Source organism: Tursiops truncatus, chromosome 20 (genome assembly GCF_011762595.2).
Source record: "Tursiops truncatus isolate mTurTru1 chromosome 20, mTurTru1.mat.Y, whole genome shotgun sequence".
In the NCBI taxonomy this organism is placed as follows: domain Eukaryota; kingdom Metazoa; phylum Chordata; class Mammalia; order Artiodactyla; family Delphinidae; genus Tursiops; species Tursiops truncatus.
In genome coordinates, this window is record NC_047053.1 from 416220 (window position 1) to 441724 (window position 25505).

General features: G+C 51.5%; 1 protein-coding gene across 13 annotated transcripts in view; it reads left to right on the forward strand.

Annotated features, from left to right (window-relative positions):
• Positions 1-764: 764 nt before the first annotated feature.
• The window catches only part of MPRIP (myosin phosphatase Rho interacting protein), a 130980-nt gene continuing 106239 nt past the window's right edge, over positions 765-25505 (forward strand). For 11 of the 13 annotated variants that reach the window (XR_012328813.1, XM_073798408.1, XM_073798407.1 and 8 more), the window contains exon 1: positions 765-1140. Coding sequence is in view for 12 of the 13 variants with exons in the window: in XM_073798408.1 (XP_073654509.1) it covers positions 1018-1140 (123 nt within the window). In the remaining variant the exon portion in view is untranslated. The remainder of the gene's footprint in view (positions 1141-25505) is intronic. The other 2 variants (XM_033848030.2, XM_033848029.2) reach the window with 1 other exon arrangement.

Here is a 25505-nt window from a genome sequence, read left to right on the forward strand (position 1 = left end):
TCAGTACCTGGCACCGCGTCAGCCCTTACTAATCTTCTGCAATAGAACTGACAGCTCTTCCGGGCTGACATCTCTTAGTCACCCCCCGCCGCTCAAAACCCTACGTCCCTCTCCTTAACTTCTCTGCGCCTCAGTGTCCGCCCTCGTAAGATGGGGATGGGGATGGGGAGGCTGTGAGCCTTCGCTGAGCTCATGCATATCAAGTACTTGGAACAGTATGTAGCCTTGCTGACCGCCACGCGGGGCCGGCGCATAGTGGGTGCCAAACTAATCGTCTCCGCGTGGGCGCGGGACCGCGAGGTTGCAGGAACTGTTTGCAGAGCCAGCCCGCCGTCCCCGCCCCCGCCCCCGCCCCCGCCTCCGCCTCCGCCCCCGCCCCCGCCTCCGCCTGCAGGCCCCGCCCCGCCTGCAGGCCCCGCCCCGCCTTCAGGCCCCGCCCCTCCCGCAGGCCGCGCCCCCCCTCCCGCAGGCCCCGCCCACGCAGCTGTCAGGACCGGCGGCCGCGCGCCCGTCCACCAAGCCTGAACTCCCCACCACGCCCCGCCTTACTTCGCCTACACAAGTTACCTTGCGCCTGGCCGCCTTTTGTCCCACCCCCGGCTCCCATTGGCCAGGGGGTTTCTTTGTTAGCCAGGACGCGTCGCTGCCATTGACCCGCCGGGCCGCCGATCGCGCCGGGAAGCGGCCCCGCCCCGCGCACCGCCACGCCCCGCGCGCTGGCCTGTCGCTCCCTCGCGCGCGCCTGCCGCCCTGGAGTGCGCCCGGCGTTCCGCTCCCCTTCGCTGCGGCCGAGGGCGGTGCGGGCACCGAGCGCGGGGATCGGCGGGGCGGCGGCGGGAGTGGGAGTGGGCGCGCGAGGCCGCGTCCATGGGCCCGGGACCGGCGGGCGGCGGCGGCGGCGGCGGCGGCGCGGGCGGGCGGCGGGGGCCGCGCGCTCTGTGAGGCGCCGGCCTGCGTGCGCGGCTGGAGGCGGCGGCCGGGGATGCGGCGGTGCCCGGCCTGAGCCCGTTCCCGGCCATGTCGGCGGCCAAGGAGAACCCGTGCAGGAAATTCCAGGCCAACATCTTCAACAAGAGCAAGTGTCAGAACTGTTTCAAGCCCCGCGAGTCGCATCTGCTCAACGACGAGGACCTGACGCAGGTGAGCGGGCGGCACGGGCGGGGCGGACAAAGCGGCGCCCGCGGGACTGAGCGGCGCCCTCCGCTCGCCGCCCGGTGACTCATGCGTTTCGGCGTCTCGAGGCGCCCGGCCGAGCGCGGGAACAAAGCGCGGGGCCACACTCGGCCGCCCGGCTCCGCGCCCTCTCCCACCGGCGGCCACCGGGCGGGGGCGGCCTGGGTCCGGGTCTCGCTCTGGGCCGCGACCCGGGGCCGCCGGCGGGGGAGGGGCTCGCACGGCCTCCCCGCCCCCAGGGTCGCCGCTCCCGGCCGAGTCTCTGTCCCTCGTCCCTGGGGGGTTTCGCACGCTTTGGCGGCGGAAACCCGCCCACAGCGCGGCGCCGGGCCGTCCCGCGTGCCCCGGCGCGGGTCCAGGGCCCGGCCGGCCCTTCCGGAGCTGGGCTCTGCGGCCCCGCGCGGCCACTCCCGCTTTCCCGGTCGGCCCCGCCCCCCCCCCACCCCCGGCCTCTCCCCAGCCTCCGTCCCCCCCCCAAGCCTCCGTCCCCCCAGCCGCCACGAGCTTCCCTTGATCCCTCTGCGCGAGGCCGGGAGCCCCTTCCCGTTCCAGCCCAGCTGAGTTCGTCGTGGGCGCTCCTTCCACCGACACGCTGCTTTGGAGTGGACTGGCCTGGCCGTTTCTCTTGCTGCGAAGTGTTTACACGGCCGGCCGAGTGGGTGGCAGGGCAGGGGTGACGGCCTGGGACCGGCTGCCTTCCCCAGTGGCCAGAAAGAAACTTCTGGTACCCGAGACCCAGAGCTTCACCCCGCACCCAGGGCTGCGGAGTCAGAGCGTTAGGACGGCAGGGTCCGTGTCCTGGTGGTGTGCCGGGCTGTAGTGGGCTTCTGAGGGAGATGCTCTCCTCTCCACTGGACGCCTTGCCCTGGGAAGCAGTTCATGTGGCCATGAGGGTCCTGGACCAGGAGTCAGGGGACTGAACTTCTAGGCTTGGCTATCACTTGCAGCTGCGTGACCTTGAACAAGTCCCTTTGCCTCGTTATAATTTATTTTCCTTCTCTGTAAATTGGGAGCAGGGATCCCTGGCTCTCCTGCCTCACTAGGCTGTTGTGAAAAGCAAGGCATGACATCGTATGAAACTTTTTCTTCTTGCAGTTTAAAAAACAAATGAACAGGAATCACCTACAGAACAGTAAGCTTGGATTTAGGAAGTTTCTGGTTTGGCAAGGGTTATTCTGAGAGAGTTTTCTGGTTATTCCAGGCAGCTGCCTAAATTGGGTGTTTACACCTCCTAGGGCTTGTTTTCCGATTCTTAAACTTAGATGAATTAGAGTGGAATCTGCATATTTGAATTGAGTCTGTTTTTAAAATGCTGATTATTAATTGGATTTGGTGGGGAGGGGGATGTCACAAATTTAAAAGTACCTTAATCTTGCACTGTATTCACAGTTGAATTGTGGGTTTTGAAATAGGCCTGGGCCCTCCAGGGCACAAGTGGAATGGTCGTTTCTGAAATGAGTGGGGTTATTTGTGCTGGGAGAGACTAGGCCAGCCTTCTACCTCTTGGGATCTTTCAGGAAGAAACTGTTTTTGAAGAGAGACGGAGGGAGACTCAGGGCTGTTGCCAGCAGCCTTAGCTGCTGCTCCCTGCATCCGGCCCTCCCCCAGCCTCTTACTCTCATCCTCATGGCTCCATTAGAAAACCTCAGCCAATCGGTTCCCATCAGTCTCCTTCAAGCCCCTGCTTCCTGTTGCCCCTCCCACCCTGAGCTTATTTTAGACCATCAAGGCTGGAAGATAGATCAGTGATCATTGAGGCCACCTCCTCTTTAAGGCATTTATCCTTTAGTCCTTCTCCTATGCATTTCTCTGCATACATGCAGACTCAAGTACAGTTAAAAAACCTATTTAAACCTAAGCTGTATGTGCGTTTTTGCTCTGAAATATATTTTGTTTTTTCTGCTTAATGATGTTTTATAGCCATTTTCATGGTAATACATATCAATATACCAAACTTGTTTTTTGCACATTGTACCATCAGGGATATTTTGCATATTGTACCATCAGGGATGTACCATAGTTTAACCATTCCCTTATTGGTGGACAGCAAGGTTACTTCCAGGTTTTGTCATTATAGACAGTGAATGCCTCAACGAACAGCTTTCTAACTGCTTTTGGGTGTGTGTGTGTGTGTGTGTGTGTGCGTGCGTGTGTGTGTATGTGTGTGTGTGAGAGAGAGAGAGAGTGAGAGCGCGAGAATGCATGTGCGTGCGCACACGAAAGCAAGTATTTCTCTGGGGGCAGATACGTAAAAATAGAATAGCTAGGTTGACATCAAGTGCATTAAATTTTTTTTTTTCTACAGATAATCACCAAATTGTCTTCCAAAAAAGGCTGTATCATACCATTGCCAGGATTGGGTATTATCAAATTATTTAATTCTTTAATAATTTCCCTAGTTACCAGTGAGATTAAGCCTCTTTTAGTAATATTTATTGACTATATTTTGTTCTTTCGTGGATTTTCATATTATTTGCTCATTTTTCTATCGGGTTAGGGCCCCCCCACCATTGATTTGTAGGAGCTTCTGTATATACCCTAGGTCAGCGGTCCACAAACTTTTCCTAAAGGTCAGATAGTAAATATTTCAGCCTTGTGGGCCATAAGATCTTAGTGGCTACTACGTAGCGTTGCCATTGTAGCACAAAAGCCGATGTGTGAAGTTGCTGTATACAAGACATACACTAAGGGGTATGGCTCTTTCCAGTGAAACTTTTATTTACAAAAATAGGTAGCTGGCAGGATCGGCCTGTGAGCCATGGTTTGCCGACTCCTGCTCTAGATGTTAATCTGGCACCTGTCATACATTGTCTTTAATTGTATGGTCATTTTTCTTTCTCATGTGGTAGTTTTAAATATGACAGTTTAATTCCCATGTTTTTCTTTATAGTTTGTAGTTTTATTCTCATTCTTATGAAGATGTTCTTTCCAATGTTATAAAGTAGTCTCTGATGTTTTTCTTAGTTCTTTTATAGTTATTTTTATGCTTAGCTTTGCTTGTTCGTTTGGTTTTTGGCTGCACCGCATGGCTTGTGGGACCTTAGTTCCCTGACCAGGGATCGAACCCAGGCCCTTGGCAGTGAAAGCGTGGAGTCCTAACCACTGGACCTCCAGGGAATTTCCTATGCTTAGCTTTTTAATCCATTGGATTTGTGTTTTAGGAAGATAATTCTGGCTAAAGGCAGAAGTTCTAATAGATGCTCTTGAAGAAGTCCAATTAAATGTCAGTAAAGGTCTTCTCTAGGTCAGTGCTGGCCAGGAGGGAAAGGAGTCGTCAGACACCAGGGACAGGATATTGGCAGTTGATCGGAGTGGGGATTGAGGAAACCTGTGTGGATAAAAGTACCCTTAATGGCAGTTGAGAATAGCAGATTTGGAGTAGATTTGAGGGAGCGGGGAGGAGTAAAAATAGTGTGGTAAGTTTGACTTGGAGGAGGTAGAGGTCCAATTTGGTCCTTAGGTGGAATCACCCACTTAAGGCAGTAGGCGGTTAGAGCTGGAGGAGGGGTGGGGACCAGGTGGGAATTCTGATGTCATGGGAGTGAATGGAGTCACTCAGGAGGCTGTGTAGAGTGAACTGAGAATAGAGGGAGCAGAGCAGCAGGTCTGGAACTAGGGTTCTTGGCTTCCAGGTCCTCATCCCAGCCAGGGTTCCTGGTGGGTATTGACCTGACATGATGTCTCATTCTCCTGCTGACTCGTGCACTATTAGGAATCACTTTTTGTGGAAGGAGTACCAAACTTCAGTTCTAGTCCCTGGTCTAGCATTGTTTTGTTGTGGGACCTTGGCTGGGTTGTTTCTCCTTCCTGGAGAATGAGCAGGTTGGTCTTGATCTTTCCCAGCTCTTCAGTCCTTCTTTGTCCCCCCTCAGCCCTCCTGGTCTAATTCTGCCCCTTGCTGTGTCCATACTCCGCTGCTGGGACTGCTGGGGCCTTGGTGTAGGAATCCCAGACATAGAGGTGGGTGGGCCAGGAGTTGGCCTCAGTGAATCATTTCATCAGTCATTTCAGTCAATCATTTCATCATTTCCCTTTGTTCCTGTGACTTTCTTAGAAGTTCCATGGTATGGAACTTCTTTATTTGACTTAACATTCATCTCAGAAACAATGGGAAGATTCCATGCCCACCCTTTTTAGAAGATTTGTGATTATTCACAGATTGGTAGGTAGTTTGGCAAGGGGTGTGTCAGAAGTTCCAGACCTTACAAATGGCCAATAAGCACATGAAAAGATGGTTATCATCATTAGTCATTAGGGAAATGCAAATTGAAACCATAATGAGGTACTACTTCACACCTACTAGGATGGCTTTAGTAGAAAAGGGGAAGTATTAAGTGTGGTGAAAATGTGGAGAAATTGGAGCCCTTGTGCATTGCTCGTGGGAATGTAAAATGGTACAGCCGCTGTGGAAGTCAGTTTGGCAGTTCATCAGAACAATTAGCGTATGACTCAGTGATTCCATTGCTAGCATATACCCAAAAGAATTGAAAACAGGTATTCAAACAAATAGTTTTATGCATATGTTTGTAAGAGCGCTATTCACAATATCTAAAAAGTAGCAACAACCCAAATATTGATCAGTGGATGAATAGATAAACAAATTGTGGTCTAATCCATACAATGGAATATCATTCAGTCATAAAAAGGAACGAAGTACTGAGACATGCTACAACATGATGGACCCTCAGAAACATGATATTAAGTGAAAAGAATCAGACTCTAAAGGTCACATACTGTATGATTCCACTTATATGAAATGTCTACAACAGGTAAATCTGTAAAAACAGAAAGCAAGTTAGTGGTTGCCAAGGTTCTGGTAAGGGGGGAATGGGGAGTGCCTGCTGATGGGGTTGGGGTTCTGTTTTCGGGTAATGAAATGTTTTAGAATTCGATAGAGATGCTGTTTATATAACATGAGGAAATTACTAAATGCCACTGAACTATGCATTTTAAAGTGGTTAATTTTATGTGATGTGAATTTTATCTCAGTTAAAAAAATAAACGTGCAAAAATCACACACACACACAAATTCCAAACCTGCCCCCTGCTCCTTGTGTCATTGGAGTGAATATCCGATTGTTTCTAGAGTGTAGACAAGGGATTGGCAAATTTTTTCTTAAAGGGCCAGATAGTATATATTTTAGGCTTTGCAGGCCCATAGGAAAAATCGAGGAATTTAAGTAGGTACTTATATAACTCTTGGAAAATGTAAAAACCATTCTTGGTTTTGAGACCTTAAAAAAATAGCCAATGGGCTAGATTTGGTCAATGGAACGAGCATACATAGCTTGCCAACCCCCCTGGGTTAGACCAGCCCTGTCCAATAGAAGTGTAATGCGAGCAACATATGTAATTTAAAATTGTCTAGTTGCCACATTTAAAAAGTAAAAAGAAACAGGTGAAATTAACGTTACGTTTTATTTAACGTATCCAAAATATTATCATTTCAACATGTAACGAGGCTGTTATATACACTTCTACCTTTACAGCACCTTTGGTCCGGACTAGCCACTTTCCCAGTGCTCGGTAGCCACGTGTGGCTGGCGCCTACAGTGGTGGATGGGCGGCTCTGGCTGCAGTGGCCTGGCCTGAGACCCTTGGGGGAAGTCCAGGGTGGGAAGGCTGCGCTTGTGGGTTTTTCTCCTTGGCCTGCATTCGGATTCCTGGAATGTTGGCTCTCTCGTGCTGTTACTCCTGTTTGCATCCCCCTCTTGATGTCTTTTTGCCAACTTCAGGGGGTTCTTTCTTTGAATGTCACTTCTTTTTTGGTGACTCCTTTTACTGTGTTTTAGAGCTCTGGGGCTCTGATCCCTACTCCCTGCAGGGCAGAAGAGAGAAGGGTGTTTGCTGGTCAGGGCTTAGTGGACCTATGCTGTGGGGAGTGAATGAGAGCCCGGGGTGGGGGGGTGGGGACAGGCTTACATGTCCCTCCAGGCACATGGCAGGACGTGGTGACTGCATTCTGCACAACCCTTTGTATTTGCTGAGTGTTTTGCCGCTGTATCCTAGCTGCCTTTTTCCCTGTGTTCTAGCCTGCTACTTGACCTTTCTTTCTGAGTTCCTGTGCCCTTGCCACGCAGAAGGACTACAGTCGACGACCTGTGTTCTGTTCTTGGCACAGACGTGGCAGTGTGACCCAGAAAGGTTACTTACATTCTCCCGGCCTCGGTTTCCCACCTGTAAAGCAGGTGCCCACGTTCTGTACACAGGGAGTGTCCACTAATGGGATGGATGGAGACTCCTGAACCCCGTTTGTGGTAATTAATATTCCAAGAAGCATGCTGACGGTCTCTCCTGTGGGGAACAGATCTGTTCTCACCTGATCACTAGGACCCTGATGTTGTGTAGCTGAAATAAATTTGACTTGGAATATTTATCTTTAAATTGTTCCCAAGCTGCCAGCTAGACTTGAAGGAGAGGAGAGAGCATTGCAATCAGGGAAAAGAGACAAGAGGGAAGTAATATCCTACTGCCCACATCCTCGTCCTGTGGGGGAGCGAGGCACACAGGGAGGCGTGGTGAGCACTGGGTGCCAATTTCGAAGCATTTAATCTGAGAAAACAGGCTTTTCGTTTATCCTTGGAAACTCACTCTCCAAGCATCACTTTCTCATCTGAAACGACATGGTTGGACCAGGTCAGTGGTTTTCAAACTTTAAATTGTGGGGCCTTTTACTCAAAGGAATCTCGTACAGAAATATTGTGTATGAAACAGAAAAAGTGACACTGTTCTGGGCGACACGGGGTCAGAGCTTGGCCTCTCAGCCATCTGTTTCCCACCCATGGGACCTCCAGTCATTTCTGAGGTCTGCGAGGGGCAGGTTTGAAAACTCTGCCCTAGATTTCGTGGTCCCTTCAGTTTGAGCAGCTGAGGGCTCTGTGAAATTGTCTGCAGCTCTTTCTCAGCTGCCCTGGGATGGGACCCCTGAATGCCCATCCCCACGACTCCCATTATACTGTCACTTCCTTTTGGGGCGAGAGAGCCAGAGGATTGATTCGCTGCCATTTTGTTTCTGAAGCCTGGAACTAGAATCTTCCAAACCACTTGCTGGTTTTCTCAGTCAGGGTCATCCTAGTTCACATGAAACCACAGCCTGGTTCTTGCCTGGAGTCTGTAACCCTTCCAGCTCCTTCCTCTCCTCGCTCAGCTTGGTGTGTGTGCTGCGCTGGACGGTCTCCTGCCCAGTGCTTGGGGCAGCTCGCGGTGAGAATGAGTGGACGGGCCTGTGGAGTCCTCCTGAGCCTGCTTCGCACTGGATCAGGTGTTGTGTGTACTGTGACTTCCTGCCACCGCTGGCGGCTGGGGAGGCGAGCAGGGCTGGTGGCAACATGGCCACCTGTGGAGTGTAGGGGACGTCGAGTTTCAGAGAGGTTGGGTGCCTGCCCTAGGTCACGGAGCTGCCTGCGGATGGGGCTGTGTGCCACATGGTTCACACACCAGCCTTCGTGCGGCCGGGAACCTGCCCTCCCTCCTCCTGGCAAGGCCGCTTTGACTTGTTAACGTGGTACTGTTTCAGTAGGAGGCTGGGGTATTGCAAGCTGAGTTAGAGCTGTTTAATGGAGCTCTAATTCCTTCCCCCGGGAGGAGGGGCCTGAGGGGCTGGGGGATCCCCCCACCCTTGAGCAGGTGAAGGATTGTCCCCATTAGCAGGTGGAGCCACTGAGACCCAGGGAGGTGCAGCCTAGGTCACAGGAAGGCCAGTGTGGGTTTTTTCAAAGTTTTTCTTGGCCCTCCCTGTGTCTGCTAACATGCATTAACCTTTGCTGTCAGAAACAGGGCCTTACCCTGACTTGAATTCCTTGGTTGCTGGGGGCGCATGGGGCAGGCAGAGCATTTTACAGGTCCTCCTGCAGGTCCTAACATCTCAGCCTTGGGGTGTCTCACGTCCCCTGGACAGGCTGCTGGCCTGTTGCAGTGACCACACCTTTGGTGCAGCCCTGAACAGGAAGCACTGTTTTCCCCTGAGGGGTTCAGAATCAGGAAGTAGTTGTGTCCTTGATCCCTAGGTCCTAAAACACTGGTTGGAACAGGCAGACCGGGGAGACTCCATGTGCACCTGCGGTCCCGTCTCTCCCCTCCTAGTATCCTGGCCCACAGCTAAAGGGGCTGGGCGGGGGAGCAGCTGCTGGGAGTCCCAGCTGAACCAGAGAAAGAGTCCAGGTCTCCCGGGTGCCGCACTCAGAGCCTGTCTACCTGGGGCTGGCGGGTCTTCCGCTTAGGGACCGCCCTGACCTAGAAATCTGACACAGTTACACGTGCTCAGGTAAGGGAATGGGAGGGTTGAGGGAGGGGGCTTTCAGCTCAGATTTGGGTCTTATGCTGCTTGAGCAACTTACTCAGAATTTAAGAGTCTGCATCCCTCCTCTGAAAACGGGGGCTGCAACAAGATTCATGTCTGTGGGCGCCTGTGAGGATGGTGGAAGATGCAGGAAATAGCAAGAGTGCCAAATCTGTGAATGCTTGGGTGTGTAGTGGGCGCTCAGCATACGGGGTTCGTTTCATCAGCACTGACCCAGAGAGGGGAGCCACCTCTGTGGCGAGGTGCTAGCACGTGGGATGGCTGGCCCTCAGACTCTCTTTCTGTCTGCCCTGTCCCCACAGGGCAGGGGCCCAGGCCGCCTACTCTCCTGCGAGCTGCTTGGCATCACCCTAGCAGCTTCCCCACTTCAGCCCCGAGGGATTGGAAGGGCCTTGTGGGTTTCCTTATGTGGGTTTGATTTTCAGAACATGTTTAAGTGTAAAGAGTGAACTGATTTGAAGAATTTTTAGAGTATAAGAAGCGAAGAGTCGGGACTTCCCTGGTGGTCCAGTGGTTAAGACTCTGCACTTCCATTGCAGGGGGCATGGGTTCGATCCCTAGTCAGGGAACTAAGATGCCATAGGCCGTGCAGCGTGGCCCCCCTCCAAAAAAAGCGAAGAGGCCAGGTACCATCAGGCGGAGACTTACCATTAGAGGGTGTGGGCTGCTCCAGAGGCCAGCAGCCAGCGTGACAGCCACCCCGAGCACCTGCCAAGCCCAGAGAAGTGCACAGTGCACGTCCCGTGAGTGGCAGGGGCACATCCCGATTTCAGAAGTCACTGTGCATGCAAGTGTCTGAGTGGCCGTCAGCAAGGTGGGAGAGGGTTAAGAGAAGCTGCTTATCCTGCTGGTGTCCCTGGGAGCAGTTGTCTGGGAATCCAAGTTTTCTTGCCCGTGGGCCTGGGGGAAATGGGCAGAGGCGGGTAGAGAGCAGCCTGGGCCCAGTCCTGAATCACTGGGCAGTGAGCAGGAGGTCTGGCCAGGCCCTTTGGTCGCCAGCATTGATTAACTCACTTCAGCTGGCAGGTGGGTTCTCCAGCTTCCTCCCCTGCTGTCCCACATCCTTTACAGATCACACACTCTTCCAGGGGGTGGAGCGTTCCGTGGGGTCTAAACAAGCAGATGTGGCTCCTTGCGAGAGCCTGTGAGCAAGCTCTTCTAACAGGCAGATGCCATCTTGGCACACAGCCCGTTGACTCTCATCCCCACGTCTCCCTTCCCTCCTAGAAACCCTGTGAGCTTGGAGGATCTTCCTGGGAACTGGGCCAGCGAGCTGGCCATGCAGCCTTGTCTGGTGTGGCTTTCTATACTTAAATCGAAGGAGCAGTTGACGTGCTCTGAGATTAGTTATTGTGGCAGTGGTCAGTGGTGGCATTCATAGCTAACAATAACTGCTGTGTGCCAGGCCACTGTTAACTCATTTATATTCATAACAGCCTTATGAAGTAGAGAGATAAGAAAACTGAGATGGAAAGAGGTCCTAGAACTTGTCCCGGGGGTGACACAGCAAGTGGCAGAGGTGGGACGCAAACCCAGATAGTCTGACTTGGCCTCCTCCCACTGTTCCCCTTGTGGACCTGGGTGGGCTCAAGTAGGCTTTCTGGACCTTAGATCTCTAGCTGTGTGTGTCCCTTGGCCCCTCGTGTCCAGCAGCCAGGGGCTGCCCTGCCAGGGGTATATGTGCTGGGAAGGGTGGGGCTGGAGGATGAGGCTGGGGCTGAACTTGTTAAATTTCCTGTCTCTTTTTTTTTTCCTTCCATTGGACTTTCCTGTCCTACCTGTTACTTTATAGGAAGCACAGCTTTTTGAGGGACAGGGTGTGATATTTTTCCTGCAAAGCCGTTGCCTCAGAAATTTGTCCCCACGCATTCTCTAGCATTCCTCCCTTTGCCACAAGTGGCGTCATGTTCCAGAAATCCCACGGCCATCGGCTCCTTGTCAAGCCCAAACAGGGAAGGGGCTTTCTAAAGTGTCCCTTTCCCCTCTTCCTGCAGCTGCTGCTGTCCAGGGAGGAGCCCTGGGCATGGGCTGGGCTTGCAGGGCATGTGTGTGGGCAGAGGGGTGAGTGGGCAGCTGAGCTGGGGCGTGGGAGGGAGGATGGCCAGCAGGCCGGTGGCCTCGTGCCCTCCCGTCTCTAGGCCTGAGATCTAGTGAGGTCTGCGTGTGGGTTTTTGTTTGTTCTTGGTTTTTTGAGGTAAAATTCATGGAACGTAAAATTAATCACTTTAAAGCATACAGTTCAGGACTTCCCTGGTGGTGCAGTGGTTAAGAATCCGCCTGCCAATGCAGGGGACACAGGTTTGAGCCCTGGTCCGTGAAGATCCCACATGCCACGGAGCAACTAACCCTTGCGCCACAACTGCTGAGCCCGTGCACCACAACTACTGAAGCCCGCGTGCCTAGAGCCCGTGCTCCACAACAAGAGAGGCCACCACAGTGAGAAACCTGCACACCAAAAGAGTAGTCCCGCTTGCTGCAACAAGAGAAAGCTGGCGTGCAGCAACAAAGACCCAACACAACCAAAAATAAATAAATAAATAAAGTGTACTGTTCAGTTGCGTTTAGCACATTCACAATATGCTAAATTCACCAGCAGTCTGTAATTTAAAACATTTCATCACCCCAAAAGAACACGCCATTACTATTGAAGAGTTAGGCTCCACTCCCTACCCCCATCCTCAGCAACCACCAATCTGCTTTTCTTCCCTATGGATTTACCTCTTTTGGAAATTTCACCAAAATGGAATCGTAGAAATTGTGACCCCTTTTGTCTGGCTTTTTGCACCGAGCATGTTTTCAGGGTTCATGTGGTAGCATGAACCTGTGTTCACTGCTTGTTTCTGGCCGAGTATTGCATTATGTGGCATAGCGCATCTTGTTTATCTCTTTGTCTGTAGATGGACCCTTGGGCTGTCCTGCCTTCTGGCTGTTGTGACTAGTGCTGCTGTGAACACCCACATGCACACTTCTGTCTAACCCTCCTTTCAGCTCTTCTAGGTGGAGACCAGGGGAGGAATTGTTGGGTCCTGTGGAATTCTGTTGTGAGCCGCGTTGGGAAGCGGCACATTAAGCCAGACCTCAGCACTGCGGACTGTGGGGTGGGCGGGCAGATACGGCGCTGGGCGGGTGCAGGAGCCTGGGATGGGGACCTGGGGTCTGTGGCAGAGGCGCTGAGCCCGTGTACAGGGCTGGCCGAGCCACCTGGAGCTCTGCTCCCTCCTGAGTATCAGCCTAGCTGCCGAGAAGGAGCTAAGCTGGGGCTTCAGAGTTGTGGGGAAGAGGGCCGAGGGGGCTTGGGAGCTGAAGGCCAGGCCGTGTAGGGAGACACCGGTGCACCCCAGGGTGGTGAGGTGCGGAGGAGCTGCTGAGAGCCAGTCTCCGACCTGATCTGGCCTGTTTACTACTTTTTATTTTTACTTTTAGTTTTTGCGTTACGCGGGCCTCTCACTGTTGTGGCCTCTCCCGCTGCAGAGCACAGGCTCCGGACGCGCAGGCCCAGCGGCCATGGCTCACGGGCCCGGTCGCTCCGCGGCATGTGGGATCTTCCCAGACCAGGGCACGAACCCGCATCCCCTGCATCAGCAGGCGGACTCTCAACCACTGCGCCACCAGGGAAGCCCCTGTTTACTACTCTTATTACCAGTTTTCAAACTTTATTTCTTTAGCCATGGAGCATGGAGCCCCTTGAAATGGAACGCGGAACTTGCCCATGTGAAGTCCCCGGAGGGGGGAAGGGATGGTTCTCCAGCCGCCTGCCCCACCCCATGGTCTGCAGTGGCCCTGAAGCACTGTTTGAAAACCACTGATTGACTCTAACCCTTGCATTAAAATTTGTTAATAGAATGAAATATTTGATATATACGGAAGAACTTCAGTGGCGTGTGTGTACAGCATAGGTGCAGCCTTCCTGCTGAATGTTCGAGGTGCTGGTGTTTCTGCTGTGTCAGCCTCCCAGATGCTGGGATCCAGGGGAGGGGACCACAAGTAGGTGTTGCCCCGTTGTTGGGCCCAGCCCCCTCTGCAGACTTCCTCTCCATGCAGAGGCTCGCCTCTCGAGAGGAAGGTCTCCCTGCCCAGATGTGTGCAGGAGTCTTCCAGTTCCAGATGGACCTTAAGGCAGCTGCTGGGAGCAAGTCTGGTATGAGATGCGACCCGTTAAGATAGTGCTGTTGAGGAGAAAGGACTCTGTGTGGAGACCTGGAGACAGACCTGAAGGCTTGTGTGTTTGGGCTGACAGAGCCAGCGTGTGAGCAGGGCCCCTGAGAACCAGGAGGGCTGATCTGAGGACGGGCTGGCTGGGGGTGGGGCGGCTGGCTAGGTCAGTGGTTCCCAGAGTTGTTGTTTTTGGGCCCCTTTATGCTTTTGATTACTGAGGTCTTCAAAGGGCTTTTGTTTATGTCGGTTACATCCAATGGTATTTAACTGTATGAGAAATTAAAACGAGACATTTTAAAAATTTTATTAATTCATTAAAAAATAAAATAAACTTGTTACATGTTCACATAAATAACAGGTATATTCTGAAAAATAACTTTTCCAAAACAAAAAAAGTTTTGTTTAGAAGAGTCGCATCATTTTACCTTTGCAGATCTCTGTACCATCTATCTTAATGGAAGACAGTTGGATTCTCATATCTTTTGCACATGATCTGTTGTGATATCCTGTCGTGTAGCCTCTGGAAAAGCCTATATGCTAGTGAAAGAATGAGTGCAAAAAGGGCAAATGATGACTTAGTATTTTTGTAAAAATAGTTTTGGCTCATGGACCCCTTAAAAGGGTCTCAGGGCGCCCTTAAAAGGGCCATCCCTTTGAGGACCACTGGTCTGGCTCAAGCTGGGCCATTTGCTTGAAGGCCCCGAATGCCCCATGGGAGCGGCAGTGAGGACGTCTGTCAGGACGGGCAGAGCCCCAGGCAGTGCTCAGAGTGCTGTGGTGGGTAGAGGATGGAGCGGGAGGCATAAGCAGCCACCCTTGCCTCCTGCTGCCAAGGGCTGTCCGTGGAATAAATAAAGTGTGGGTAAGGCACACGGCATGTGGTGGGGAGTCGACGTGACACACAGGGAATGTTTATTCTGAGGCTTGGCGAAGTTGTTTTGCTGTCACATCTCCCCACTAGGCTCTGCAGCTCTCAGGAGGGAGGGTGGAGATGACCGGAGGTTTTAGGATGGAGCCTGCAGTGCTGGGGCTGGTGCCACCGTGATGTGTGGCGTGAGAGGTGGCTGAGGACTGCGGAGCAGGGCAGGCAGTCCTCCTTGGGCTCTGCCGCTGGTTTGCTCGGCAGCCAGAAGGCAAGGTGACCTCACTCTTTTCCCCTAGTGCTGCTTGACACATTCCGAGACCCTGGAGGCACAGCGTTGGGGCTTGGGTGGGAAGTCAGGGTGGAGAGGGAGATTAGGATTCCTCGCTCTTGGAGTGACGGTCAGTCGAGTCCTGCGCTCTTGAAGCATGTTGGCGGGAAGGGGATTCATGAGAGTCTCGGAGGCCCCCAGAGGTCTCAGGTGACACAATAGGGATTTTTAAATTCTATTTTGGGGGAAGAAGCTTGGATCAACCCTCAGGATTTTCCTTGGAGGAGGAAAATTACCTCTTCTGTTTGGGGTTAAAGTGCTCCTTAGCCGGGTCCTGCCCCTTGGATTTGGTAGCTGGCAGGAATTTAGTTGTCTTTCTTTAAAAAAAATTTTTGGCTGCACCTCACGACATGTGGGATCTTAGTTCCCCAACCAGGGATTGAACCCGCACCCCCTGCAGTGGAAGCACTGGAAGCGTGGAGTTTTAACTACTGGACACTCAGGGAAGTCCCGGAATTTCAGCATCTTTAATGTTAGATGAGAAGATATCCCCATAGACTTAGACCTTTTAGTTATACCACAGTTTCTGCTGTGACTATATCGTATGGCCTCTGTTAAAGAAAATATTTCTTTGCCCCTCCCTTCTTGTGCACTGGTTGCCCCGCCCTGTCCAGCCCGTGTGTGGCCGGCACGTGGAGGCTTCCAGCTTGAGCTTGATCTGAGCACTTGGGGCTGCTGCCCCCCAGTCTGCTTTCAGGGAGCCTCTCAGGACTCCCTTGCAGCACCCCATTCAACCCTTTTCCCTTTGCAGCTTTTGAAGAGCTGATTGTTCAGACTTCACATGACATGTGGTGTTTACCTCTTTGGTCTCTCCTAAAGGAGTTTTAACAACAGTCACCAAACTTGGATATGAATGTTCACAGCCACCAAAAGGGGGAAACAACCCCACTGTCATCAATAAACAGATGTGGTCCATCCACACAATGGAATATTACTTGGCCATGAAAAGGAGTGTGGTACAACCAACAACTACAGCATGGATGACCGTTGAAAACATCCGCTCAGTGGGAGAAGCCAGACACAAAAGACCATGTGTTATCTGATTCCATTCATGTGAAGCGTCCAGACTAGGCAAATCTGTAGAGACATAAAGCAGATTAGTGGTTGCTGGGGACTGGAGCGGGGAGTGTGTGGGGAATGATAGCTAAAGTATACAGGGCTTCTTTTTGGGATAGATTTGATTATGGTGGTGGGTGCACTACAAACCATTGACTTGTACACTTTTAAATGGGTGAGTTGTATGGTATGTGAATTATATCTCAAAAAAGTAAGTTATTACAAAAATACACCAAAACAGTTATTACCCGCACCGCCCCCCCCGTTTTTGGTTTGTGCTTATAATTCATATTTTTTAAAAAAATTTATTTATTTTTGGTTGCGTTGGGTTTTCGTTGCTGCCTGTGGTCTTTCTCTAGTTGTGGTGAGCAGGGGCTACTCTTTGTTGCAGTGCGCAGGCTTCTCATTGCAGCAGCTTCTCTTGCTGTGGAGCACGGGCTCTAGGTGCGCGGGCTCAGTAGGTGTGGCTCGCGGGCTCTAGAGCGCAGGCTCAGTAGTTGTGGCGTACGGGCTTCGTTGCTCCGTGGCATGTGGGATCTTCCCGGACCAGGGCTTGAACCCGTGTCCCCTGCATTGGCAGGTGGATTTTTCTTTTTTTTAATATTTTATTTATTTATTTGGTTGCTCCGGGTCTTAGCTGCAGCAGGCAGGCTCCTTAGTTGTGGCATGCAAACTCTTAGTTTGTGCAAACTCTTAGTTGCAGCATGCACGTGGGATCTAGTTCCCTGACCAGGGATCAAACCCTGGGCCCCCTGCACTGGGAGTGTGGAGTCTTATACACTGCGCCACCAGGGAAGTCCCGGCAGGTGGATTCTTAACCACTGCACCACCAGGGAAGTCCCTGTAATTCACATTTTGCCAAACCTTTATTTGACATCTTTGTTTCCTGTCTTTTTGTCATTTTTGGTTTGACATCTGCTACCCATGAGTAGCTAACACCTCAGATTCTACCTCCATCCTGCGCTCTGTCCTGGTTACCCCAGGCCCCCAGGAGCATGCTGGACGGGCATGGTGTTGGCCTCGCCCTCTTACACCCACGTGTGCGTGTGTGTGCACGCACAGCTTGGGGCTCAGCCGTGGTCAAGTGCGTGGCAGCTGCATGGCAGCAGCGTGGACATGTTCTGTGCTGAAAGCAACTGGCCATCAGATAACTTTATTTGGAGTTCGGTTCATTGTTTCACCAAGTATTTATTGTCTTTGTCTCCACCCAGTGCTACTTCTGATTTGGCTGAAGGGTGGGACTTTATCTCGAGGTTTAGAGCTCTGGAGGAGGGGGCCCCCAAAGACACTGGGCCTTATGGTATTTTGGGGGTGTGCCCTCTCCCCTTGGAACCCCGCGCCATAACATGCTGCCGGGTGGGCGGCATGAGGCAGTGTGTGAGGCTTGGCGGCCTCTGGAGGGAAGTGTGGGCCTCTGCACATGCCAGCCGGCCTCCCTGTCGCATGTCCCCTGACCTCCATTTCTGAGGTTGCCTTTGCTCGCTCCTCACGGAGGTCTCTCCCAGATCCCTCCTCTGTGCTCCCTGGTGCTGAGTTCCTTACCCTTAGCTCCAGTTTTTGTGTCTTTGTCTCGTTGTGGGTATTCTCAGTGGCTTTGTTGTCTTGGCATCCTGACATTTGACAGCAAAGATGGGTAAACTGCATTTCTTGTAAGTTTCTTTCTTCTGGGCCACATGTCCTTGTGTAATTAGTAGGCTCCCTACTCATTCCCCAAAGTATCCCAGTTTGGATGATAAATGTACAGGGTTACTCTACATTTGAGGCTCTACTTTCTCTGGGTGGAGGTGGGAGCCTGTGCTCACACTTACGTCTTTCATCCACAGGTACGAAAGACTCCTCCTTCTGGAGAAGAGCCCCATGGTCTCTGTCCACTCCCCAAATGCCTTCACAGCCCGTAGTGCCTGGCCAAGCTGGGTGGGCGGCTTCATGAAGGGTGGTTTGTGGAGGTTCATCCTCTAGTGAACTCCTTACGGGGACCATGCATTGGCACTACACACAGGCCCCAGGCCTCAGCTGCAGGGATGTCTAGGGGAGGCCCTGAGTGAGGTGCTGGTCAGGACTAGACCCCCAAGGAGAGTCACCCACTTGGGAACGTGCATCCTGCTGGGATAGTACCAGCCTTTACTTTTGGGAGTGGCTCACTGATGGGCGGTGTCGAGAGGTTAAAGGCAAGATATGGGGCCAGGTGGCCTTGACTCACACCTGCTTAGACACTGTGGTTTCCTTGTATGTGAAATGGAAGAGTGGCACAGGGTACATGATGTGAAGTGCCTGGAGCAGTGACTCGCCTCGTAAGCCGTGAGCGTTGGCTGTGGTGACAGTGGGGACAGCTGTGACTAACAGAGCAAACCGATGGGCATTTCAAGCAGACTTCCCATGTGCTCACTCAGAGGGAACGTGTTTCTTCAGGGCCACATACCTGATGCTTTCCTTTCTCGGAAGCTGGGCTTCGCCCTAGGCCCTGATGGCATTGAGTTGCATACGGTGGCTGCCCCACGATCGTGCGTATCTTCGCAGCAGCTGACAGTCCTCTCCTGACTTTCAGAGGCAGATGACAGGCCCTGGGCGCTCGTGCCGGCAGGTGGTGCCCACGTGGAGGAATGTAGTTTGGGTCTAGAACTGAATGTCTGTAAAGCAATAGGACAGTATTCTCCAGGACTTGATTGAGACATCTTGGACGAGGCTTAGAGACGAGTTCCAACACAGTTTGGTCCACGTGGCATTGGGAGGAGAAGCCTGGTGTGGCCTCTTGAGGGATCTGCAGTGATGGCTGACGCTGGTTGGCCCTGACGGGTTTGTCCTAAAAGAGAAGCCCCACGTTCCTGGGGTCTTGGCCCTACTGGCCTGTAGAGGTGTGTGCTAACCCAGGTGTGGGTCAGGCAGGTGGGCACAAGCTCCGCTGACAGGCCTCCCTCTGCGGTGTGCTTGGATGAAGTGGTCTTTGGGTGGCCAGGACACAGCGAGGTTTTGGCGGGGGCAAGGCGTCCGACTGACTTGGACATTTGCTCACATTTCCTTTTACTGACTTAACATCTACACATCCCAGAAGAGACAGGCAACCTTGGAATCTCCCATGATTTACAAGCTTGTAAAGATGGCCAGACGGCTGCTACCCAGGCATCGTTTCTCCTTTTGGAATTGAAATGCAGAAAATATTATACATCCTGTTTGCTATGAGTGTGGAAGCGTTTCCACAGAAACTCTTTTGTGGAAAAGAAGGTCAAGGAACCAACCTCAAAACCACAGAAGATATATTAGCTGCAATTTACACACCTTCTGCCCATAGATCTTTCAGTGAATCTTCTACCAAAGGGCCATTTGCCCTCACCTCATGCTTGAGTGCAGCTCCTCAACCCCCCACATCGGGCCCAGAGAAATCTTTGCCCCAGGAATCTCCCCGAAGCTGGGATACTGGCCCCCATAGGTATGGATCCTTCTTCAAGGCTGCTTGGAGATTGTTCTTCTTGAAGAACTTTCATGGGGATGGTCATTGTGCTTGGAGGTTATATGTTCAGGCTTGTGTGCGGGAGCCTGTGTGGGGTTTGCATGCTTTGCCCCTCCCCTCAGAGTCAGGAGTCCTGGGGTCCATCTGGACTGGCCTTGAATACTCTACAGTCTTACCCTTCACACTTGGGGTTCATTCCCCTGAGCACTGCTGGCCTCTACACACCAGCTGTGTGCATGGGCCTGAGTAGATGCTGGGATTTATGTCCCTGACTCTCAGGCATTGATTGTTTAGTGACTCAGTGTGTGTTTGTGTCTGATGTCATTTAAAAATTTTTTAATGGCAAGGATATATATATTTTCCTTTTATTGTAGATGTTGAAACTGAGATTCACAGCCGTAGCGTCTTGTTCTGGGCTACACAGTGATGAAGTCAAGGAACCAGGACTTGAACTTGGGCCTCCTGGCTCCCAGGCCGGGGTCTTTACACTGACTACCCAGAACTGTTAGGTCATGTTGGTGGAGAGTGCAGTACAGGGGTTCCCTAACCTCATCTTCTGCTGGGAATGATCAAGGCTGTATCAGAAGGCGTGCATACATGGGCAGTCAAACATCTTCCCTTCCTTTTAAAAAATAATATCTAGGGGTTTCCCTGGTGGTGCAGCGGTTAAGAATCTGCCTGCCAATGCAGGAGACATGGGTTTGAGCCCTGGTCCGGGAAGATCCCACATGCTGCTGAGCAACTGAGCCCGTGCACCACAACTATTGAGCCTGTGCTCTAGAGCCCGCGAGCCACAACTTACTGAAGCCCGCGCACCCTAGAGCCGGTGCTCTGCAACAAGAGACGCTACCACTGTGAGAAGACCGTGCACTGCAACAAAGAGTAGCCCCCGCTCGCTGCAACTAGAGAAAGCCCGCGCACAGCAACGAAGACCCAACGCAGCCAAAAATAACTAAAATAAATAAATAAATTAATTAAAACAAAAAATCTGGTAAGTGCTATATAGTAGCATTAGTTTACAAAAAATGATGTTAAGTAAACAAACAAAAACCCCCAAGAGTTGTTCATGATCCCAACAGTGAACGCAATAGCTGTTTTCTTGTTGACTCCCAATCTTACTCAGTCCTGCTGTATTTTTAAATCATAGGCCACATTTTCACATCCTGCCTTGGTTCCCTGAAGGAGACATCCCTGGTCCCCTTCACTAGACTGAATGCCCCTTGGGGACTATATGTGTTTCATGTTTTTATCTCTGATACCTTGAGTGATTGCAGCTTCAGAGCAGCTTGTGGGGAAATTCTGCTGAACACTTCCAGAGGGCTCTGATCACCCAGGAGGCAGAGAAAAGCCCCCAGCTCTGGGTGGGGAGCACTGACTTGATGGGAGTCCTGTGGGTTCATACTCTAGAGGGTTTCTTGACTTCCTCATAGTTATCTATAATTAATTAATTATAACTGATTGCTGTGTAATATTTTAGAGAGTTGATAGATCAGCATTCATTTAGCCATTGACTTGTTGGACAGCAAGTTGCTCCCAAGTCGTGAGTGGAGCTGTTTGTTGCTCTGTGTTATTTCTTTAGACTCCATTTCTGGCTGGTGGGATTCCTGGGGGCAGGAGCATGGAAATACCATGGTTCTTGCCACATGTGGCCGCGTGGCTGCTCCCCGAGAGTGCTGGCTTCCCTGTGGTGTTTCTGCCTTTTGTCGAGGCCAGCGTGGCGCACACAGTGTTGGTTGGGGATTGGATTCAGGAAAGGGAGAGACGGTTGGAGGTCAGCCTGTCTGTGTGCTCCTCAGCGTGCTGGTTTGTCCCTTAGTGTCGGGGGTGGACCGGTTCCTCCCGGTGACCGGGCTCTGAGTGTGGAAGGCAGAGGTGTGGCCCGGGCTCACCCAGCCTTGGCCGGGAGCCCTCACAGCAGCACCCAGAGAACAAGTAGGGAGCAGTTGGGTGACGCATCAGTGTGTCCACTGACTCATCCCGATCACTCGGCCCTGCTTTGCACTGGGCACCTCGCTGGGCGAAGGTGTGGAAACGGGAGGGATGGAGATGGCGCGGGGCTGGGAGATGGGTCTTAGGGGCGAGCAGACCGTTGCCAGCAGGATGTGGTGAAGAGCCCTCCACGCAGAGAACTGCTGTGCAAAGCCCAGAGGCCTAAGGTGGTTTTCTTTCCACGGGGAGGTGTAAGTGTAAGAGCAGCTCAGCAGGAGGAGCCCCAGGAAGTTCTCAGTAAGCATCTGGCTTTGGGTTGGTTACTGTACTTGAAGGGGGCTTGCGTTTTAAAAATATATATATATTTATTTATTTATTAATTATTTGGCTTCATCGGGTCTTAGTTGTGGCAGGCAGGATCTTCGTTGCAGCATGCGGGGATTCTCTTTAGTTGTGCTGCGTGGGCTCAGTAGTTGCAGTGCTGAGGCTCTCTAGTTGTGGCACGTGGGCTCTAGAGTGCACGGGCTTAGCTGTCCCGCAGCATGTGGGATCATAGTTCCCTGACCAGGGGTCAGACCCGTGTCCCCTGCATTGGAAGGCGGATTCTTAACCACTGGACCACCAGGGAAGACCCAGGCGTGGGATTTTTTCTTTTTTTATTTAATATTTATTTATTTATTTAGGTTGCATTGGGTCTTAGTTGCGGCAGGCAGGCTCCTTAGTTGTGGTTCGCTGGCTCCTTGGTTGCGGCACATGGGCTCCTTAGTTGCGGCTCAGCAGCTCCTTATTGTGGCATGTGAACTCTTAGTTATGGCATGCATGTGGGATCTAGTTCCCTGACCAGGGACTGAACCCATGCCCCCTGCATTGGGAGAGTGGAGTCTTATCCACTGGACTACCAGGGAAGCCCCCTGGGCATGGGATTTTGAGGGGACCTGCACAGGGGACAGGGAATTACCCTAGTCCGTGGAGTAGAGGTGTTTGTGTCGGGGGGTCAGCTTTGGAAGTGAGGGGCCCCAGTCCGTAGAGCGCCTTTAGGATGATGGGGTGTTAGCAGGGGGTCAGAAGGTGGTACCCACATTTCTGCAGGGATAGTTTTGGGTGCTCCCTCTATGTTGCCATACTGTGTGGCGTGTCTGACTGCCTTTCTCAATGCCCTGTGCACTCTGAGGGCGGGTGAATCTGAGGGGACAGAAAACTGAGCTTCACCGCCTGGCAGAAATCTGTCACTGATGTCTGCTCTCTTTGAGCCTCAGATGGGCACGGTGAAACTGAGAGACGTGCATGTAATGTTCTGGACGCCTTGGAGCTGGTTGTGATCGGGCAGCTGTGTGCAGAGGCCTGGATGTGTCTGGGAGGCATCCGTGTGGCAGCTTGACCACGCTGTATAAAGCCAGCCAGGGTGTTTGCTCCTTCACCTGCCTGCAGCCCACCCACTTGGCCTGAGTCGAGACATCAGGCTGTCCTTGATGCAACGCAGATCTGCCTGAGGAGGGTGGCGAGGGGCTGAAGAATCTCGCCATGGTCAAGTCCACAGGCCTCAGAGAAGGTGTATGCATGTGTGCCTGTGGCCTCAGGAGAAGCTGGTGGAAAGGCCAGTGGAGCTCATGCAGCACAGCTGAGGGCCATGCAGGGCCGCCTTGCCTGGGCATGACCCCTCTGGACTGCAGAGGCTTTTGTGGCTGGAGCCTCTGTGCTCTGGGGCTGCGATGGGTCCCCTTCCAGGGGTAAACGCTCATATGTGGGTGCAGGGAGTATTCTGAAGTAACAGGTTTTTTTTGTTCGTTTGAATTTTATTATATTTATTTTTTATACAGCAGGTTCTTATTAGTTATCTGTTTTATACATATTAGCATATATATGTCAATCCCAGTCTCCAGTTCATTCCCCCCGCACACACTTTCCTCCCTTGGTGTCCATACATTTGTTCTCTGCATCTGTGTCTCAATTTCTGCCTTGCAAAACGGTTCATCTGTACCATTTTTCTAGATTCCCCATATATGTGTTAATATACGATATTTGTTTCTCTCTTTCAGACTTACTTCACTCTGTATGACAGTCTCTAGGTCCATCCACGTCTCTACGAATGACCCAATTTCATTCCTTTTTATGGCTAATATTCCACTGTATACATGTACCACATCTTCTTTATCCATTCGTCTGTCGATGGGCATTTAGGTTGCTTCCATGACCTGGCTACTGTAAATAGTGCTGCAGTGAACATTGGGGTGCATGTGTCTTTTTGAATTACGATTTTCTCTGGATATATGCCCTGTAGTGGGATTGCTGGGTCATATGGTAATTCTATTTTTAGTTTTTTAAGGAACCTCCATAGTGTTCTCCATAGTAGCTGTATCAATTTACATTCCCACCAACAGTGCAAGAGGGTTCCCTTTTCTCCACATCCTCTCCAGCATTTGTTGTTTGTAGATTTTTTAAAAAATATATATTTTTAAAATTTAGTTGTTTTATTTATTTATTTTTGGCTGCATTGGATCTTCGTTGTGGTACATGGGCTTCTCATTGCAGTGGCTTCTCTTGTTGCAGAGCATGGGCTGTAGGCACACGGGCTTCAGTAGTTGTGGTGCATGGGCTTCAGTAGTTGTGGCTCGTGGGCTCTAGAGCACAGGCTCAGTAGTTGTGGCACACGGGCTTAGTTGCTCCGCGACATGTGGGATCTTCCCCGACCAGGGCTCGAACCTGTGTTCCCTGCATTGATTGGCAGGTGGATTCTTAACCACTGCGCCACCAGGGAAGCCCTGTAGACTGTTTTTAAATTAAACTTTTTATTTTGAGATAATTGTAGTTTTGCATGCAGTTGTAAGATACAATCCAGAGAGATCCTGTGTACTCTTTCCCCAGTTTTCCCCAGTGGTAACATCTTGTAAAATTACAGCACAGTGTCACAGTCAGCAGGATCTCAACATCCCTGCAGTCAAGATGCAGGATGCTTGCACCCCCGCAGGGTCCCTCACAACCACACGTCCTGCACCTCCTACCCTTGTTGCCTCCTTAACTCCTGGCAGCCGCAAATCTGTTCTCCATTTCTAGAAATTCCACATTTCAAGGATGCTATATCCGTGGAATCATACATCATGTAACCTTTCAAGGATTGACTTTTTTCACTCATCCTAATTCTCTGGAGATTCATCCAGGTTGTGTGCATCACCAGTTGTTTCCTTTTTATTGCTTACTAGTATTCCATGGTGTACACGGCTTAACCACTCATTCGCTGAAGGACATCTGCATTGCTTCCAGGGTTTTTTTTGGCCTTTACAGATAAAAATGCAGTAGCCACTCATGTACAGTTTTTGTGTGAGTGTAAGCTTTTATTTCTCTGTAATAAATGCCCAGGAATGCGGTTCCTGGATTATGTTGTAGTCGCATGTTTAGTGTTTAAAGAACCTGCTAAACTGTTTTTCAGAGTGGCTGTACCATTTTATATTCCCTCCAACAACATACGAGTTTCTTCACATCCTTGTCAGCATTTGGTGTTGTCACCATTTTTTTTTTTTTTCTTTTGCGGTACGCAGGCCTCTCACTGTTGTGGCCTCTCCCGTTGCGGAGCGCAGGCTCTGGATGTGCAGGCTCAGCAGCCATGGCTCGTGGGCCCAGCCGCTCTGCGGCATGTGGGATCTTCTCGGACCGGGGCATGAACCCGTGTCCCCTGCATCGGCAGACGGACTCTCAACCCCTGCGCCACCAGGGAAGCCCCGTTGTCACCATTGTTAATTTTAGTCATTCTGATAGGTGTGTAGTAGTATCTCATTCTTTTAAAAAAATAAATTTATTTATTTATTTTTGGCTGCGTTGGGTCTTTGTTGCTGCGTGTGGGCCTTCTCTAGTTGTGGCGAGCGGGGGCTGCTCTTCGTTGAGGTGCGCAGGCAGAGCACGGGCTCTAGGCGCGTGGGCTTCAGTAGTTGTGGCTCGTGAACTCTAGAGCGCAGGCTCAGTAGTTGTGGTGCACGGGCTTAGTTGCTCTGCGGCATGTGGGATTTTCCTGGACCAGGGCTTGAACCCGTGTACCCTGCATTGGCAGGCGGATTCTTAACCACTGCACCACCAGGGAAGTCCCTCTCATGTGGTTTTAATTTGCATTTCCCTAATAGCTAATGATGTTGAACATCTTTTCACGTATTTATTTGCCGTATGTATATCTTCTGTGAAATATCTTTTCATGTCTTTTGCCCATGTTCTAACTGGGTTGTTTGGTTTTTTTTATTATTGAGTTTTGAGAGGTCTTTATATATTCTAG